Below are 20,453 nucleotides of genomic sequence, written 5' to 3' on the forward strand. Positions count from 1 at the left end.
CAGGAGGAGGAGAAGGACCTCGGAGTATTGGTTGATCACAGGATGACTATGAGCCGCCAATGTGATATGGCTGTGAAAAAAGCTAATGCAGTCTTGGGATGCATTGGGTGAGGTATTTCCAGTAGGGATAAGGAGGTGTTAGTACCATTATACAAGGCACTGGTGAGATCTCATCTGGAATACTGTGTGCAGTTCTGGTCTCCCGTGTTTAAGAAGGATGAATTCAAACTGGAACAGGTACAGAGAAGGGCTACTAGGATGATCCGAGGAATGGAAAACCTGTCTTGTGAAAGGAGACTCAAAGAGCTTGGCTTGTTTAGCCTAACCAAAAGAAGGCTGAGGGGGGATATGATTGCTCTCTACAAATATATCAGAGGAATAAATACCAGGGAGGGAGAGGAATTATTTAAGCTCAGTACCAATGTGGACACAAGAACAAATGGATATAAACTGGCCATCAGGAAATTTAGACTTGAAATTAGACGAAGGTTTCTAACCATCAGAGGAGTGAAGTTCTGGAACAGCCTTCCAAGGGGAGTAGTGGGGACAAAAGACACATCTGGCTTCAAGACTAAGCTTGATAAGTTTATGGAGGGGATGGTATGATGGAATAGCCTAATTTTGGCAATTAATTGATCTTTGACTATTAGAGGTAAATATGCCCAATGGCCTGTGATGGGATGTTAGATGGGTGGGATCTGAGTTACTACAGAGAATTATTTCCTGGGTGCTGGCTGGTGAATCTTGCCCACATGCTCAGGGTTTAACTGATCGCCATATTTGGGGTCGGGAAGGAATTTTCCTCCAGAGCAGATTGGCAGAGGCCCTGGGGGTTTTTCACCTTCCTCTGCAGCATGGGGCATGGGTCACTTGCTGGTGGATTCTCTGCACCTTGAAGTATTTAAACCACAATTTGAGGACTTCAATAGCTCAGACATAGGTTAGGGGTTTGATACAGGAGTGGGTGGGTGAGATTCTGTGGCCTGCACTGTGCAGGAGGTCAGACTAGACGATCATAATGGTCCCTTCTGACCTTAGAGTCTAACTATACGGGTAGTTGAGCTCTGGAACAGGCTTCCAAGGGAGGTTGTGGAATTCACTGGAGGTTTTTAAGAACTAGCTGGACAAACCCGTCAGGGATGGTCTAGTCCCCGCTTCAGCGCAGGGGGCTGGACTGGATGACTTCTTGAGGTCCCTTCCAGCCCTACATTTCTCTGCTTCTCTGAAATGTCCTTCCCTGAGTTACTGCGAATACCTCAGATGATTAAACCTTTTACAAATCTCACTTTCCACCACTGCTGCTTCGTGTTCACCTTTTAGAGCCCATCACGCAAGTGCTGAAAACACGTCCATTTCACTTATGGTTTATAGTCCATTTCTATCGAATCTAATCTAGCTAGCTAGCTACATCATCCTAACCTGGCCATCTCCTAAGGCTATGGGTCATTTCTATGGATTTTAGGTTTCTTAAAAAGCCTGTGGTTTTTGTTGAGGGGAGGACTGGGGTGCTTTTTATTTTATTTTGTTTTTGTTTCATTGATTTATTTTATGGAACGTAAATCTAGGCGTTTAGGCCCTGATACTCCAGTGGACATCAGCACCCACCTCACTGCAGGATCAGGGGCTAAACCTGGCAGTGTTCCTTTAAGAAACCCTACTCTTCTCTAAATGGGGTTTATAATTAAAAGGGTGATCAATCTTAGTGCAGCACTAGTGGGAGATGCTGTAATATGTCCAGCCAAACAGATTAGGGATCTGATGGGGGATTCACCCGCACGTTGCCCTAATTCAGGCTGTATTCCTACCTCCCTTCCCTTGTCCCCCCCAGACCGCACCCCCACTCTGGCTGCCACCCAAGGCAGGTGATATAAATAGAAAGGTGGTTGTGACTGCCTGGATCGCTCAGCGTCAGGCAGTGCGGCCTCGGGAACAGCTGTGCCGAAGACACACCCACAGGCTGAGCAGTCGGTAAGCCCTAAATCTCATCTCCCTGCATCCAGGGCAGAAGCGCGCCGGGGGGAGCCCAGGAAGCCAGCTGGCCCACCGCCCGTAGAGGCAGGCCTGCTGCAGCCCATGCTGCTTGTCCTGCCTGTCAGGGTTTGTTTACAAAACAAACAACCCCTCGGGCGCAGGCAATTGCCCCTTCCCTGCCAGCTTCTGGATCCATGCTGGTTAAAAGACTCTCCTTGTCTCTGGATGGAGAATGACAAGGGAGAGAGACATGCAACAGGGAAGGGAGGTGGTTGTCATCCTGTGCATGGAAAATGGGTCAAAAACTGACTCTGAATAATGAATGGTTCCTGAGTAGAGCTGCAGAGGCAGATCTAAACTATCTATCAACGTATGCAAGACAAGAGCCGTCTGTCTATCTCCCCAGCCCATGCATCCAGCCACACTCTCTTTCTCCCCATAATTTGTCTGTTTCCTTTTCCTTGCTCTCTGCCGTCTCCTTCGTTGGATGGATCCTGGCCCTAGGATCCTTACCTCCATAGCTCCCAGGCCCAATTATCTTCTTCATCATACCAGTGCCACTGCAGGGAAGTCAGGGGACGAGAGTGATGAGCTTAACTGAGGGGAGGAATAGCTCAGTGGTTTGAGCATTGGCCTGTTAAACCCAGGCTTGTGAGTTCAATCCTTGAGGGGGCCATTTAGGGAGCTGGGGTAAAAGTCTGTCTGGGGATTAGGTCCTGCTTTGAGCAGGGGGTTGGACTAGATGACTCCTGAGGTCCCTTCCAACCCTGAGAGTCTATGAATTTGCCCCAATGGGGCCTATTTCTCCCATTTGATGTGTAACCCCCATAACCTTCCCCATCCTGTAACTACACACAGATTAAATCCATGCACACACTATGCATGGTGATGACAAGAACAATATTTTGCACATCGCTAGACCCTTTCATCTGAGCACCGTACAAACAGCGTGAAATCCCGCTCTGGGCAGAGAACCAGTATGATACATTAGCACCACTTAAATCCCCTGCCTAGGGGCAGGGTTCACCCAACGAGGACACCTTTCTTTCCAGCTCAGGTTTGCAATTTGCAGGTCACAGTCTGCTGAAATACGATGGTTATTTACATGCAGTGGTGCACACGGCTAATATCACTCCAGGGTGTATTCACGGGAGCTTTGTTTGTAAGACACCGGAGGTAACTGTGGTGATTCTCTCGTTCTACTCGGCGCTGGTGAGGCCTCAGCTGGAATCGTGCGTCCAGTTCTGGGCACCACTTCAGGAAAGATGTGGACAAATTGGAGGGAGCCCAGGAGAGAGGAACAAAAGTGATCAAAGGTTTAGAAAACCTGAACGATGAGGAAAGGTTAAAAAACGTGGGCATGGTTAAGCCTGAGAAAAGAAGGCTGAGGAGGGGACCTGTAACTTTCTTCAAATATGTTCAGGGCTGTTACAAAGAGGACAGGGATCCATTGTTCTCCATGGCCACTGGAGTTAGGACAAGACTGGTTAGTGAGCTTAATCTGCAGCCAGGGAGACTTCTTAGCTATTGCAAAAAAACTTTCTACCTTTCAAGGTCGTGAAGCTCTGTGAAGTGAGGCTTTCCAGGGACGTTGTGGAGTCCCTGTCATTGCTGTTTTTTTAAGAGCAGGCCAAACAAACACTCATCAGGGCTGGTCTAGGGTCACTTGGTCCTGCTTCAATGCAGGGGTTTGGACTAGATGATCTCTCAAGGTCCCTTCCAGCCTAACAGTGCTATGAGAGTAGCCACTGGAAATCTGAGCCCCATTGCGCTAGGGGCTGTACAAACTCACGAGAGACAACCCCTGCCCCAAAGTGCACAGGTTGAATAGATGAGACAGACAGGGGGCGGAAGGGGAAACTGAGGCAGAGAGAGGGGAAATGATTTCCACGAGGTCACGGAGCCCGTTAGTGGCAGAGCCAAGAATAAAACCCAGGCCTCCCATGGCCTTAGTGAAAGCAGAACGAGATGTCTGTGCCATTGGGAGCCCGTGTGGCCAAGCCCAGTGTCCTGGCTATTAGACCACATGGGCAGAGTCTGAGTTTACAGTCTCGGTCCAGGTGTTGTTCGAGGGACGTAGGCAGAAGGCAGCCTCCTTTCCCACCCTGGGCACCAGAACAGCTGTGGGGACCATTGCAGCTTCTTTGACCCTTAGTGCTCCGGCCCGGTCCCGTGGGAGGAACGAGGGGGAACCGAACGCTCCGCTTCCCAGCGCCTGCTGCACCCGACCCTTGCTCCTCTCTTCCAGGGGCGTGGTGAGGATGGACGTCAAGCTGCAGAACGTGGACATCAATCAGTGCGCCAGTGGCCCGGAATGGTTCACCGAGACGCACCAGTGTGATCTCAACAGTACACAGGTAACCGGTGCCTGGGCTCCTGGTGCTGTCCACACGCCTCCCTGCCAGGCACCCCTTAGCACCTTGTTCGCCCCCTCTGCCTCTGACAGCTCTTGCCTCCCGGAAGCCCCTGGGTAGGAGCAGCTGGGCCTCAGAGGCCCAGTCCAGATCCAGACTTTCCCACAGCCCGAGCTGGGATCTGGAGACAGGGGAGTTTCCAGCTCCCCAGGCAAACCCCAGTGTGACTGAAATCCCTCCCCTTGGGCCAGACGGCCTGATCCAAAGCTCAGTGGAGCTGTCGGAGGGAGCTTTTCCCTCCTGAGATCTCGCTTCCCTCCATCCCCAAAGGACATTCTCCTTCTTGGCAATGTCACTCCTCTTTCCAGAGTCTTTCCTCTCTCCTGCTTTCCGCTACTCCCAGGCTCCGATTACAGGATCTCCTTCACCGCTGAATATTATCCCCACTCCTGCTGACCCATCTGCTCAGCTTAGCTGCTCCCTGCCTCGCAGCCAGTGAGGTTTACTGCGCAAATCTGCACGTTGGTTTCTGTTTCGCCAGGAGAGCCAGCATGTCACCTGGCTCCCTACGAGCTGCGTGAACCCATCTCCGTTCCCAGACCATTGACTCCCCTCCATGGCAGCTCCCGCCCCTATCCCATGAGTTCAGATCTCGCAACTCTGCACGGACCAGCTGCTGGCTGCTATGCCCTCCTCTGGAAAGAGTTCCCAGCCGCCTGCCGTGGGCTGTTTGAAAAGCTTCTGGAATCAGAGCCATCTTCAGTGCATAACACCCCACCCCCACCCCCAAGAAGTGACCCCATGGGAATAGAATGATTTGTCTATTTTAGGTACCAATCTGCCACCCATGACCCTACTATCTGAACACCTCACACTCTTCCACATAGTTAGCCTCACAACCCGCCAGTGAGGCAAGTAAAACCCCATTGTACAGATGGGGAAACTGAGGCACAGAGTGAGCCAACGAGGCAGATCCTCAAAGGTATTAGGTTTTTAATATTATTAGGCATTTATTTGATTTCAATGGGAATTGGGCCCCTGAATAGCTTTGAGGGCCTGGGCCTAAGAGACTGGCCCAAAGTCACACTGGAAGTCCGTCCTGGAGGAAAAAATTGCACATACATCTCTGGTATTCCAGGCTAGAGCCCTAACCACTGGGCAACACTGTCTCTTTGGAAGAGGCAGGGGCGCCTAGAGGTCTGCCCTTAGGAGGCAGGAAGTCCTGAGTGCAATTCTGAGCTAGAACTGAAGCACTTGCTTGTAGGGTTGCCAATTCTGATTGGACATATTCCTAGAGGTTTCATCACAGGAGGTGATCTTCAATTCAAGATTAATCTTTAATTCCTGGAGACGCCAGGAAAATCCTGGAGCGCTGGCAACCCTACTTGCTTGCTGTGTGGTGCTGAGCACGTCCCTTTGCCTTTCGGGTGATTTCCCCATCTGTAGAATGGGGAGAATCATGTTTTCCTCCCTCACAGGGGTCACTAGCTAACGTCTGACCATACAAACGGCTGTGTTAGTTAAGGACGAATCAGATTTCAAGAGTTTTCTAACCCCGCCCAACCCCCTCCTCCCACCCTGAAGACAACACCAGTACAAAGTGTGACTTTTTCTGTAGGTCCTACAAAAATAGGCTGCTTCGTTGTGGTGTGGCAAGAATGCAGCCTGGAGATCTCAAAGGCGTTTAAGGGAGTGAGGCCCCCAGCTTCCTTTGACGTTCAGTGAGATTCGGGCCCCCAGCTCACTTTGAACATCCCGTTTGTCTGGAATGCAGATATTTTAGCATCATTAGCGTGCGCTGTTTTCCTCCCCGTCCCCTAGGGCCGAGTGCCATATAAATGCCTGGGTGATTAGATAGATAGAAATACCAGATTATAACCATGTTAAGGTAGGTCACATTTCGGGGCTTAATGTACTTGGCAGTGTCTCTTAGCCATCATATTGAGCATTCACCTCTCTAATACCCCTCCTGGCAGCCCTGGCACGTCCCCTCTGCTCAGCAGGGAGAGAGGAAGCCAGCAGCTTCTCCAAGCAGGCGCGGGATGGGGATCGAGATGGTTGCTTTAATCATTTGGGGATTAGGAGGTTCAGCGCTTGGGATCTAATGTCCAATCAGATCTCCTGCAGCCTCCAGGGCAATTTTAAATGACAAACGCAGCAAGATCCCACCCCACGCCCCTTTTGATGTAATTATCCATTAAAAAATAAATAGAAAGGAAGCGCGGCCGGCTTTGTTAATTAACAAATCTTGCCTCGTCCTGCTTCTCTTTTTGCTCCCTTCTCTCCCATGCTGGGTAAATACCAGAGACACACGGCTCTCTCGCTCTCTCTGTGTGTAATTAAAAGGCTGCCTTTGAATGACTGGAGCGCTGCTTAAGTTTGCAGGGTTAATGCACTCCGGTCGGCGGAAATCATGGAATCAGCACACAAGACAAGGCATCCAGGAGCAAAATGAGAGGGAAGGGATGGCGGAGGGAGGACAGGCGAACCAGGCAGGCTAACAGAGCCAAGGGTAATAATCCTGCCTCCATTAGCGTGATCTTTGCCACCACGACACGGCTCAGAGACATCCCCCAAGAGCATTAACGAGCCTGGTGTCCCAAGCCCCCACTCGCTATCAGTTTCTTTGCTCTGTTTCTGGCTCCCGTGGGGGATGGCGTCTCCCCATACCCACCGCATGGTTATTCGGCTCCACCTCACTTCCACCCATGGGCCAGCTACTGCCCCCTTCCTGCATAGCCACTGGTCCTGCATGAGCAATGTGCCAATTAGCAAACAAAGCTTGTGCTTCCCCTTATGAGCATAGAGGCCTCGACTGAGATCTGGGCCCTACTGTGCAAACACACGGGGAGAGACGGTCCCTGCCCCAAAAAACACTGAATAGACAAGGGGGTGGGAGGCACAGAGAGAAGTGAAGTGCTCAAGATCACCCAGCAGATCAGGGCTGGATATGAGAAGAGAACCCAGGTGATCTGATCCCCAGTCCAGTGTCCTACCTCGCGGGAACCTGCTGCACCGCTCCCGACTCTGGCGGACTGAGAGTTGAACCCAGTCCCTCGTCCCTGCTTTCCGGGGCTCGGCCTGTTGTCTTAGATTAAAGTTTCTCGCCCACGCTGCAAGCAGCTCTGCAAGCTGAAATGATGCCGACCCAGAGAAGCAGCACTCACGCAGGGAGCCCTAGGGAAAAGCAGAACGCGCACTGATGAACTGGCCTGAACAGACAGGCTTGCAGGGGGAGCGGAGTGGATACTTTGGGAGCCGCTGGCATCTTGCCTGGCCCCAAAAGGAGCACTGGGATGGGAAGCAGTGGGCCAGGGGGCCGGTCACCTCTACATCCCAGACCAGTAAAAGCTGTTCCCGTTGTCCGATGGTGTATCACTGGCCCGGGGAACGGAGCTGGTCGCCTCAGGCCACTTCCCAGGAGCCAGGTGTTCCAGACCGGGTTACGCCCCTCATTGGCAGTCCCGGCACCCCCGCTGGGTGACGGCTAAGACACCAGGCCAGAGCGGAGCAGCGCAGGGACTGTTGTGGGGGTGGCAACGGAGGCAGGGCTGTTTGAGCCAGCAATACAGCCGCCTGCACACAGTGGATGATGGGGAACACGCGTTGAGAGCCAGGTGAGCGGAGATGGGGGGAGCTTGTCTCTCTCGGCTGCCTTCACCCTCTCCTCACCCACCCCCTCTGGTTCCTTGGGCCTGCCCGGCCTCCTCTCCGGAGCCCCTGCCTTCAAGTCTGCCCTGGGGGGGGCACTCCACATGGGAGACAACAGATTGATTCCTCCCCCCTAAGCAATTGCCTCCTGGCAGCAGAGCAGCGGTCGATGCTGCTGTGTTAGGAACCACAGGGGTGGGGAGCGGGCGTGTGGGCGGCGGGGAGGAATGCAGTAGCTGCCAGCTCCTCGGTGGGTTCATAGCTGGGGCTCTCCAGGCTCCTGCCCTGCCCCCTGGTCTAGACCTCGCATGCAAAACGTCCCATTTCTCCATCGACATCTGGCCTCCGGCGTGGGATCTCGACGGCCCCAGCATTAACTGGGAAGCTCTTTGCAGGCTGCCCGGGCCCGGCTTTTGCCCTCACGGTAGCGGGGATTAGCGCTTGGCAGCATTACGCGTCCATTTAGCTTTTAGGAGGGGATTTGAACATCAGGCATCTGCCTTTAATTCTTAAATGTTTAACCACTGGCTTCCAGAAATAAACTTAAAGGGACAGGGGGACCAAACTGAGCGGGGGCGGGGGGAGGGAACCCCTCCAGGGACAGAGCTACAGTCATACCGAAGGAAGCCATCTAGATTCCCGGCCGGGAGGGGTCGGGGAGAGGCCACACATTCCCATTGAGGCTCCAGGTTCCCCCCAGAGAAGGGGATCCGTGTCACTCACATGTGGCGTGTTTTGTTTAGTGCGTCCCGCAGGAAAGCCGCGGCTTCGTCCTCGGAAGATACCTCTGTCTGTGCAAGCCGGGCTTCTACGGCACAAGCAGGGCCTCCGGCACTGGCCAGTCCGGTAGGTGGTAACCCTGCCTGGCCTACCCCGGTCGGAGCATCTCCTCTGGGTGGCTGGGCACGGCTCTTTCCTTGCGCTGCACCCACAAGGCAGAGCCGAAGCTTGGTACTTGGCTCCTCTAGCGTCCCATCTTACCCGGCCCCATAGCACGCGAGCACCTCCCCAACAACACCCCTCCCCTGTTTCACAGCAGCGGAGCTGAAGCTAAGTGACTTGCCCCCGGTTGCGCAGAACGTCGGAGGCTGAGCAGGGAGCTCAGCCAGGTCTCTCATAGCCAAGGCTGGTGCTTTAACCACTGCACCCTCCTTCCTCTCTAGCTTCCCAGCTGTGACTCCACAGCGCCCCCCGGCTCCCCGCCATCTCCGAGCCTTCTAAGCACCCGGCCTTTCCAAAGGGCTCCCCTTCTGGAAATGCATCCTTGGGTTTGGATCTGTGCTCTGCTTTGCTTTAACCTTGCCCTGATCTCCCGCCCAGGGCAGGAAAATACTCTCCACCAGCAGCCAGGGATGGGTGGGACTGTAAATCACAGGGCCAAGATTAACCCTACGTGGTTGGGCCAGTTTATGTCACACCTTGAGTTAAACCAACTCAAACTTGAGTTAAACAGTTCCCAAACTTTAACGACCTGTGACCCCCTTTCACTAAAATGTCAAGTCTCGCGAACCCTCGCTTAAAAATGAATATTTCCAGGGATATACTCAGGTAAAGGAGAAACAATTATCAAAGCAGTGATCTTGGAAATATAACATTTGTTTTTATGACATGCTTATTACACACTATTATTAATTACTATTTATCATTACAGTATTTTTATTACATTATGAAAAGGGCAACACTCTTCCAAGATCTCACTTTCATAGCTTCTATCACTTTGAATAAGCCTGTTCTAAGACAAGGCTCCTATGTTTCATCAAGGAGTATCAGATGTGAAGCAGCAGGAAGGGATTTAAGAAGCCAACTCAAAGAGTTCCTCCTGCACAAGCATGCAGGTCTTGAGCGGTCCAGGCAAATGACGCACGTTACAACAAAGCTTAAACTTGTTCTTCATAATCATTTTAAAAACAAGACTAGCTGCCTATTTAATTTTAAAAACAGCAAAAAACTATCCACCTCCCTTTCCATTTCTTATAAGGAGTCTTGGAGTTTCAATCTCCTCACTGTGCCACAGATGCTTGCTTTGAGCTGCTTAGCTCTTGGAAGTCCAGAGGCTCCAGGCTGCTGGCCTCGTGCTGCCCGGGGTCCCTAGGGACAGCTCTGGCTGCCATTAGGGATTTTTTCCCCCGAGAACCCCCTGTAACATTTCGTGAACCCCCAGTTTGGGAACCACTGAGTTCAACTGATGCAGCTCTGGCTCTGGACCAGGCCTTAGAGACGCGCTAGCCAGACAGAAGAGCGTCCCAATGATTGCTCTGCACCTTGATACCAGCGCCAAGAGGGTGCTACCAAGTCTGCGTTTCACACCTACACCACGCGGGTATAGATGACGGTGCGTGGTGTGGGGCAGCAGAGAATCAGGCCCATTGGGTGCCATAAACAGGAATGGTTTTGCTCCCCCCACCCCACAACACATAATAAAAAGCAAACAGGGGGGCCCCCTTGAGCTGCTCGGGGCCATAAGCGATTGCTTAGTCTGCTTACGCCTGGCGCCGGCTCTGAGCAGGCCTGGGACCGGTCACGTGCATCTGTTTTGTGGGAGGGGAGAAATCAAAGGCTGTGCAGGTTGTGACGGCATTTTAACCTTCCCCCGCGCCTCCTCTTCACCCCTGCAGGCCCACAGGAAAGCTCGTCCCAGTACGCAGGGCAGTACGGAGCCGTGGACTCTGGGACCTTGCTCGAGTGCCGGCCCTGCAAGGAAGGATGCGTGACGTGCGTGGACGACACCCCGTGTTTGATCCAGGAGGATTGGTCCCTGCGGGCTGCCGTCCTCTCTTTCCAGGCCTTCTGCATGCTGGCCGTCTTTCTCAGCATGCTGGTCTCCTACCACTTTCGAATGAGCAAGGCAAGGCACGCGGCGGTCACTGAGGAATGCCCTTTTACTACGGGGCCCCGCTTCTCTGCTACAAAAGAACCCGGTTCTCGGGCAGTCCTCCTCTCTGCAGCCCCTCGGTGCCACACTGTGGAGCCTCCGAGACCTGGTGCAAGTTCTCTTCATATCCCTGGAGAGAGAGGAAAGCAGGACGCTAATCCCGGCTCAGAGCCCACCTCACACCGGGAAACGTTTTCAGTGGTCTCTGGTTTTCGGTGCCTCCGTTTTCTGGACACCCGACTTGAGCCTCCTCGGCACCGAGTCCCTGCAGCTGCTGCTGACTTTGGCTGAAGCGGGATGGGGGGGGGTGTGTGCGCCCCGCCGCACCCCTCTGTAAATCAGGTCTTGAATGTCTCCAGCTGGGCACCCATAAAAGGGAGGTAGACAAAATCAGAGGCTGCTTCAGAAAACGTTGCTTCAGCCTCCGTGAACTGGGGTGATGCTATTGACTCTCCTGCCTCAGTGGGGCATGGGTGGGTCAGCTGCCCGTGTGCAATGGGCAGGGGGCCAGCAGAACCCCATACACACCTTAAGTCCCAAGAAAGCCCTGCCTGAGCCTTGTACTGGTGCCCTACCCAGGGGTCGATTTCCCCTCCAGCGCTCCGGAGCTGAGGACGAGAAGCCAGGTGCCCTCAGTTCTCTTCCCAGTGCTGCCCCAGAACCTGGACAGGTCACTTTCCCTACTCTGTGCCTCAGTTTCCCTATATGGAAAATGGGGTGATATTTAACTGCTTCAGTCATGTGGGAAAGGCAGGGGGTGGGACATCCTAATTGTTTGTGACCTGCTTTAAGGGCCTCATCCAGAAGGTGTTAGAGGTGGCAAAGTATTATTGTTAGCAGCTTGGTTTCCCGCCTGCCCCATCCATTTTCATTTAAAATAAAAATCTTCACCTGGCAAGATCAATGTTTCCACATGCGCCTGTTCATTTCCATTGACAAGGGCGCCTCCTGCTGGTGCACAGTCTCACCTGGCACACTGGATTAACTCCACTTTCATGCCACCTCCTTTTCCAATGGGATTATTTCAAGAGCCCAGGTCCAGAATATACATCTATATATTAGTTTTATTAGAGAGGGGTGCCACTGCTCATGGAGCTTGATTTTGGGGGGCTGCAGTAAGGATGTGGGGCATTTCCCCCCTCCAAGTAGGGGCACATTCAGGAAATACCTTCTCTGCATTCAGCTCCATCCTCCACATTGGCAGCATATGCTTGCTTGGTCTGTTCCCCCACCGCATGGATTCTCTACCACGTGTGTGTGTCTCTCTCTCTTTGTTTCCCTAGAGGATCCGGGCATCAGGAGTTATCCTGCTGGAGACCATCCTCTTTGGATCTCTGCTTCTCTACTTCCCTGTAAGTATCTGGCTTGCACTGGGCGGTCAGCACTCCATCCCTTGCCTCGAGAGCACCCTGACTCTTTAAGGAGCCTGGGCCGGATAGAAGGAGGTTCAGTGCTTTCTCTCTTCTCAGACCTTCCTGTCTGGTGATCTCCTTGTGCCATGGTACCTTTGATCCTAGCCAGGACAGAGAGAGAGACCCCAGGGGGCCAAATCCAGCCAGTAGAGTTATACCGGAGATGGATTCACCCCAGGAATCCCAAATGAAGGCACGTGCTGGGCAGCTAACCCGTCCCACCGCTCATGCCAGCGCAACTACAGGGCTATTTTTAGTGCACTGGCTTGATCAGAGCTAGCACAGATCCATCTACCCCAGCTGGGAATTATCCCACCAGACGTACCCTGAGGCTACCTGCCATGCCCTCCCACAGATCCATCATCCAGCAGAGGATTCAGAGGCTAGAACCATGTTTCAAGGCCTTGCACCTACCTGAGTGTCTCTAATGTCTAGTAAGAACCGTCAGGTAGCGGAGTGATACGCATGGAACTGTGTAAATTCCTAGGCAGAGAGGAGCCCTCAACTGCACAAGAGCATAGACATGTCCTGCCCCTCCTCCCCGGGGACCGGCTCTGATCCTCCTGTCCCATGGGACCCTAGTTCTCTGGGGTGGGGAGCTTGTCTATTGGTAGACAACATCACATGGTCCCCTGATAGGCCCCACGGTAGCTAGGAAAGACCATGTGAGGGTTTGGGTCCAGTGGCATATTTCACAGCCAGAGTTCGCTAGCCGGAGGGTATGCCTACACTTCGAATGCTACAGCGGTGCCGCTTTGGTGTGGACATGATCTACGCCGATGGGAGAAGCCACCTCCCCGAAAGGCAGTAGCTAGGTCAAAGGAAGACCAGGCCTGTGTGTTCCTGATGTTCTTCTCCCCCGAGAGCTGGGCGTGATCCAGCCAAGCTGCCTTTCTCCCCACCTACCCGGGTGTAGCTCAAAGCTGATGACAGGGCACCCCAGCCCCTGGGATCGGTCACAGTGCCCCTGCATGGGGGCGGGGGAACAAGAGGAGCCCCAGCACCTTCAGAGCCCCAAGGATCAACCTCTTCCCTTCGGAGCACAAGAGTCCGCGGCAGGTTTGCACGCAGCTGAGGGACAGGAAGCCGCCTAGGGTGTACAAAAGGCGGATGGAGAGTGTGGCTCAGTCTCCTGGAGGAACTCCCTCCAGGATCCTGGCTTCCTCCTCCAGGCCAGGGGCAGCAAGAGATCTGCCATCCAACAGGGCATGAGGGCAACTACGCTGATGGCTAATTTTGCAGGCCCGGCCACCAGCTCCCATGAAATCATCCTTCTCAAGAACTCAAATCCCTTTTCGGCCACTGGAATTAAATTAAATGACCTTAATCCTCTCTCTGTCCTGCAAGATTTACTGCTTCTGCCTTTCAAGAAAGCACCAGGGAAGGGGAGCGAGTCTTTTCCAAAGTAATTGATCCTTGGGTTTTTCAGCAAATCTCTCACACGTACGTACCCTCGCTCCCAAAATAAGGGGGCCGAGGGGAGTTACTTAGTTTAGTATTTGGTTAGTATTTGCTAGAATTCCCATTCTCCCTATAAACATCCAGTCCCTTCTGTGAATCGTGCTAGGGTTCTGATGCACAACACTGCACAGAAGACGTTGGGCCTAATTCACATTTAAACTAAGGCTCTGTCTAGACCAGGGGTCGGCAACCTTTCAGAAGTGCTGTGCCGAGTCTTCATTTATTCACTCTCATTTAAGGTTCCACGTGCCTGTAAGACATTTTAATGTTTTTAGAAGGTCTCTTTCTATAACTAAACTATTCTTGTATGTAAAGTAAATAAGGTCTTTAAAATGTCTAAGAAGCTGCATTTAAAATTAAATTAAAATGCAGAGCCCCCCGGACCGGTGCCCAGGACCCGGGCAGTGTGAGTGCCACTGAAAATCAGCTTGCGCGCCGCCTTCGGCACCCGGGCCATAGGTTGCCTACCCCTGCTCTAGACGAAGAGAAAAGATGTTTTGTTAGAACTCGGTAGCTAACCCAATCCAACAACCCAACTTTTGTCCGAGTCTAGATGAGCCCCAAACCCCTTTTTCCACTGCATTGGTGGCGTCCCAGGGCCTCAATGCGGCTATTAACATCACTGACACCCATTATAATGCCCCAAAATGCTGCCAGAGCAGTCTCAAAGGACCACAGGTGCAAATGAGACCTAGGACCCAAATCTCAGGTGCAGTCCAAGCTGAGGAAGTCGGAGCAGGCCCTCCCAGCTTCCCCAAACAGAGATCTGAGCTGCCCCGGAGTCACCCCTCTCCCCTTTCTGTCCAGGTGTTTATCCTGTACTTCAAGCCGAGCATTTTCCGCTGCATCGTCCTGCGCTGGGTGCGCATGCTTGGGTTTGCCATCGTCTACGGAACCATCACCCTCAAGCTCTACAGGTAACGCAGCCAGGGCAATGACCCATCAGACAGCACCACCTTTGAGCAGCCCTCCCACAAGCAGCTGTTTCATAGACTCCGAAGCCAAAAGGGGACCATTCTGATCAACCGGTCTCACCTCCCATCTGACATAGGACTGCCCCAGAAATAATTTCTAGAGCAGATCTTAATGAGCAACAGGTTTAAAACAAATAAAAGGAAGTTCTTCTTCTTGTCCTGTGGAACTTCTTGCCTGAGGAGGTTGTGAAGGCTGGGACTATAACAGGGTTTAAGAGAGAACTAGATAAATTCATGCAGGTTAAGTCCATTAATAGATACTAGCCAGGATGGGTAAGGAATGGTGTCCCTAGCCTCTGTTTGTCAGAGGGTGGAGATGGATGGCAGGAGAGAGATCACTTGATCATTGCCTGTTAGGGTCACTCCCTCTGGGGCACCTGGCATTGGCCACTGTTGGTAGACAGGATGCTGGGCTGGATGGACCTTTGGTCTGACCCAGTATGGCCGTTCTTATGTTATCTTTTCAAAAAACATCCAGTCTTGATTTTAAAACGGCCAGGGATGGAGAATCGGTAAATTGTTCCAGTGAGGAGCAGAACTGCTGCTTGGTTGTGTTCAATCCCCAAAGGAACTGGACATCATTTCCCTAATACATGGACTAAGTTTCACCACAGCTCAGCTGCCCCGCAAGTCCAAAAGCCACTTGGTGTCGATGACATCCAAACCACAAATACAAGCGTGTACGCACTGACGCTTGACGGCCTACCAACAAAGAGCATTGGCCAGAAATTCACAGCTGGCTCAGGAGAACCTGGCCTCCCTGCAGTCAGGCCATAGTGGGAAGGTAACAGATGTGAAAAAGAAACCCCTAAAACCCTGGCCTTGTCTACACTATAATAAACAAGAGATGTCATTGCCAGATGCTGGACCTTAGCTAAAGCCAGATGAGGCAGTTAAGAGTGGAACCCTGTCCACAGGCCCAGTTAAGACAAGATTAAAGGGCTGGGTCCCCCTTTTTAAGGTTTTTTTCTTGTCTTTTTGCCATATTTCTTCCTAAGCAGTTCTTCATAATAAATTAAACAAACCTAGATCATCAATTGTTTACTGCCCCTGTTTGCCAGAAGCTGGGATTGGGTGACAGAGCATGGCTCACTTGATGATAACCTGTCTGGTCATTTCCTTTGGGGCACCTGCCATTGGCCACTGTTGGTAGACAGGACACTGGGCTTGATGGACCTTTGGTCTGACCCAAAATGGTTGTCCTTATGTACCCAATTAACTGTATTTTTCTTTTTCTTGCCTCAACCCAAAAACTTTAAATAAGATCATGCCAGTACCTGAAGGTTCACACAGATCTAACACAAACCACCCAACTTTCTCAGGATCTCCTTCTTTCGGGTCACGTGCTTTGGGCTTATCACATAGACTAACAGTAAATTAAAAACCGTAATTCACCCAGTCCCAATGTCGGTCTATAGGCACACGGGCAGATCTTGCTCCATACACGAGAGGGTCATTTTGTTTATGATGATTATTTGTATTATCGTAGCACCCAGGAGCCACCTGGCCCCCAGTGTGCCAGGTGCTGTACAAACACAGGACAAAAAGACAGTCCCCCACCCAAAGGGTTTACAATCTCGCTGTTGAACTCACAGCCCCATGCTAGTTTGCAGTGACAGCAACTCCTCACTTAAAGTCGTCCCAGTTAACGTTGTTTTGTTGTTACGTTGTTGATCAATTAGGGAACATGCTCATTTAAAGTTGTGCAATGCTCCACTCTTACATTGTTTGGCTGCATGCTTTCGCCACAGCTGGCAGCCTCCCTACGTCCGCCCCTGTCCCCATAGCACCTCCTGCCGGCCAGCAGACCCCTCAGATCAGCGCCCTCCCCCCTCCTCCTGCCCACAGCTATCAGCAGGCTTGCGGTGTTTAGGAGGCAGGAGGAGCCCTGGCAATCAGGTGGCTTGCAGTGTTCAGAAGGGAGGGGGAGGAGCAAGGATGCAGCATGCAAAGTAAAGGTGAAAGAGGTGGAGGGGGAGAAGAGGCGGGTCGGGGGGGGGGGCTTGGGGGAAGGGGGGGGAGTGGATGGGCCAAGGGTTGAGCCCCCTGCCCCCGGCAAAGTCAGTGCCTGTGCTTGCAAGAACAGCAAAAGGTGCAGCCGGACAATCCATCCTCTTCCACTCCCTGACTCCACCACCTCAACCAAGCTTCATTCTCAGCAGTGATGATTGTAGTATTAAATTGTGTCTTTAAAATTGTTTAAAACTCAGACCTGTATTAAACTGCTTGTTTAAAATTGTTTAAAATGTATATAATGCCTTTTGTCAGGCAAAAATTTTTTTTCCCTGGAACCTAATCCCCCCTCCCCCCGCCCCCATGTACATTAATTCTTATGGGGAAATTGGTATTCGCTTAACATCGTTTCACTTAAAGTCGCATTTTTCAGGAACAGAACTACAACGTTAAGTGAGGCGTTACTGTACACCCGCATGGCCTCGGACCTGATACCATTAATATTTTAATCCCCTTCTATCAGGTGGGCTTTGCTTTGAGCGGCGTGACGGTGCAGACAAGATGCAACGAGAGTCCAGAGCACTGCGGGTGAAAGCCACCCGGCGGAAAGGGACCCCTTGAAGTCCTAAGTCCGCCATCAGCTGGCCGGCGAAGGAAAGGCCCTCGGAGATGCTAGTCACCTCCTCCCTCTCTGTCATGCAGGGTCCTGAAGGTGTTTCTCTCCCGCTCGGCCCAGCGAATGCCCTACATGACCAGCGGGCGGGTGCTGAAGATGCTGGGGCTGATCCTGCTCTTGGTGCTCTGGTTCCTGGCCGCCTGGACAGTGGGGATGTTGGAGAACATCGATAAGAACATCCCGCTGGTGATCCGCTCCCAGACCGCCAAGGGGCTTCAGTTCTACATCTGCGACCATGACCGGTGGGACTACATGATGGTTGTGGGTGAGACCCTCCGTCCGACGCGTCGGACATCACAAGAGAGGGAGGGGAGGGGGCCTTCAGTTTGCCCAGAGATGTCATTGTCCCAGAGTCTATAAAGGTCTAAGGGGACAGAGCCCCCAAATGGGGCAAGGTGCTTAAGAGACTCAGTGGGCTTGTCTGTAGGACTCAGGCTTGTGGACTTGCTGTTTCCAATCCCACACTTGAGAGTCCACCCTGCAGTGTAAACCTGGGTTTACAATTGCTAACACGTCCTCCTGACTCAAATCTGTGGCTTGAACTGCGTCCACATTGCAAAACGACAGGGCTTGGACTCTAAGCCACCCCACCTAGCAGGGTCCTAGGACTTGGGTCCTGAGCCCTTGCTGACCTGGGTCAGACTGATTTGTGTGTGGACAGAAGTGGGGGCTTGGGCTCAAACCGGAGTCAGAACCCAAGCTTAGTGTGCAGTGTAGACATACCCACTGCGACCAGTTCTGGCCCAGAGCAATTCTCAGCGAGGAGGCAGGAAAGCCACAAGCAGGTTCAATGTAAATCACACGGGGCTGGGTTTTCATACCAATGCTTACCCCACTCCCCAAGTGGCCCTGTTGACATGAGCGGGATTATTCCCACTTTAAGGTACCACTTGAGAGGAGCGAGACTGGCAGAACCTGGCCCGCAGTGAGGAGGGTCAGAATGGTCCCTGGAAACGTGCCTGGCTAATAACGGAAGGCCGCGCGTTAGCACTGAGACAGCCCTCATGGGAGAGCCCTCTGCTGCTGGTCCTCCACTCCACCCGCTGTGCTGTGGAGGTGCTATGGCAGGCCTCCTTTCAGGCTTCCCCACCTGCCTTGGCAACATGGCGATGTCCCGCACCAGGCACTGATGGGGAGACGCGGGCTCGAATGCACAATGTCTGGGATCTGCGGCAGAAGCAAAGTAGCAGATGCTATTGTACTTATTGCATAACCCACACCCGTTGGCTTCCCCTCCTGGTCTCTCTTGCGGGTTTACTTCCACGGATGCAGAGAGGGGGAAATAAAACAGAGGGGAGATCCAGGCAGGTCTCCGGGGCTGCCCCTCTTTCTCGTCCTGGTCCAGACGACTCTAATAATGTGCGGTGGTTCTGGGGATCACAACGCTGCCTTCAGAACCACAGTGATCCTGCCCCGCAATCAATCTGTTCCACTTGGCAACCACTGAGGGCTTGCGGCATACAGGCCAGTCTGGCTCTAGGCAGAGAGAAGTGCTCGGAGGATGGGCACGGAAGAAGGCTGAGTTGGTGCCAGCTAGCTCACCTTAACTAGACCATCAGCCGGCTGCCACCTGAGCTCCACGGAGCACGGCTTCGCGATATCAAAAATGAATGTCCTAGAGCAATGGGCCCTGGCCTTTATTGCTCATCTCTCTTTTTCTCCTGCCAGCTGAGATGCTCTTCTTATTCTGGGGCAGCTTCTTGTGCTACGCCACCCGGACGGTGCCCTCTGCCTTCCACGAACCTCGCTACATGGGCATCGCCCTGCACAACGAGATGATCATCTCTGCGGCCTTCCACGTTGTCAGGTGGGGATGGGAAAATCGCCCTGCCAGGGGTTCCCTTTGGCGGCAGGACCTGGTGCTGTCTCTGCCCGGGGTGCCCCACAGCTCAGTCCAGTTCAGCTAGAAAGGGAGCTGGAGGCTCACGAGTCAGCAATAAGCATAGGCCCGTTCCCCTCTCCCGCCAGGGCCGGACCTAGATTTTGCACACCTGCTGAGGCTTGTGCTGTAGCTATGGGTCACGCGGGCAGGTCAAGGGTAAGTGGGGACAGCACCCCCACCTTGCCCAGCAAAGGGGTGGGATAATTTAATTAGATGGGCCAAATGCCGGGGACTTTATTCATCTTTAATCAGGCTTTTCTCAGGCCAGACTCCCATTGGGACCGATTCCCTCCCCCTCAGCTGTGTTACATCCATGTAAAGCCACTGGTGTCAGTGATTTACACCAGGGTCCAGGAGAGGTGAATCAGGCCCCCGAACAAAGGCATTGTCACTGGCTGCGCAAGGAAGGGACAGAGCAAAGGGGATCTGGCCCAAAGCTTTTATGTGGTGCCTCTCTTGGTCCGGATCCAAAGTCTAGAGTGCCTAGGATGATTCCCAGCCTCCCGGCGGCCGTCACTGGGCCTTTTGCAAATGTGTGGGTAAGATTTTATTCCCCAAGGCCGTGGGGAAGAAAGACCAAGTCCGGCCCTCGGTAAATTACCTCCCCGCCTCCCCGTCTAGGTTTGTGATGGTTCCCTCACTGCATCCTGACTGGACGCTGCTGCTCTTCTTTATTCACACGCACGTCACCATCACCATGACGCTGGCACTGCTCTTCATCCCGAAGGTAACCGGCCTCCGGCCTCTTCCCCCAGCATTGCTCTCCCGGAGGCTGAAAACACAATCCTGCTTTCCCCTTCCACTTAGATTCCCCTATTTAAATCCTTTACAAGCATCCAGAGCCATCCCTAACAAGCTAAGCAGCCTGCCTGCTCCCTGTGAACTGACCAGCCTGCAAGGGATAACCATTTGCAGATGCTGCAGCATTGGAAATAGAGCGGCAGATTCGTCCTTGCACAGTCTGAGACAACAGGGGGGCCATTTGTACCTCCCTGATTCAGAAGCTGTAGGGGACGGTGCAGCAAGGACTGCACCATGGGGCTTTGCAGGGGGAGAGGTCAGACCCAGCCACTCGCCTTCCCTCCTCCAGCCTGCCCTGCGGTGCCCCCTCTGCCCAGGGCTGGGGTAGTGGTGCAGAGCTGGCAAGGGGTAGATAGTGCCTTGAGGGATTGCATGGATTGCAGTGGTGGGCAATGCATTCTGGGTTATCCGACTGCACAGAGAGCTGGGAGGAAGGAGGGCCAGTC

General features: G+C 52.9%; 1 protein-coding gene across 2 annotated transcripts in view; it reads left to right on the forward strand.

Annotated features, from left to right (window-relative positions):
* The window catches only part of GPR179 (G protein-coupled receptor 179), a 37,862-nt gene that overhangs the window by 8,299 nt on the left and 9,110 nt on the right, over positions 1-20,453 (forward strand). The window contains exons 2-9 of one of the 2 annotated variants that reach the window (XM_044999837.1): positions 4,220-4,328; positions 8,720-8,822; positions 10,592-10,821; positions 12,132-12,200; positions 14,529-14,638; positions 17,351-17,589; positions 18,993-19,131; positions 19,828-19,933. In XM_044999837.1, the coding sequence (XP_044855772.1) occupies positions 4,220-4,328; positions 8,720-8,822; positions 10,592-10,821; positions 12,132-12,200; positions 14,529-14,638; positions 17,351-17,589; positions 18,993-19,131; positions 19,828-19,933 (1,105 nt within the window). Of the gene's footprint in view, positions 1-4,219; positions 4,329-8,578; positions 8,823-10,591; positions 10,822-12,131; positions 12,201-14,528; positions 14,639-17,350; positions 17,590-18,992; positions 19,132-19,827; positions 19,934-20,453 lie in introns of those variants that run through there. The other variant, XM_044999838.1, reaches the window with a different exon arrangement.

This window comes from Mauremys mutica, chromosome 25 (genome assembly GCF_020497125.1).
Source record: "Mauremys mutica isolate MM-2020 ecotype Southern chromosome 25, ASM2049712v1, whole genome shotgun sequence".
Lineage (NCBI taxonomy): Eukaryota > Metazoa > Chordata > Testudines > Geoemydidae > Mauremys > Mauremys mutica.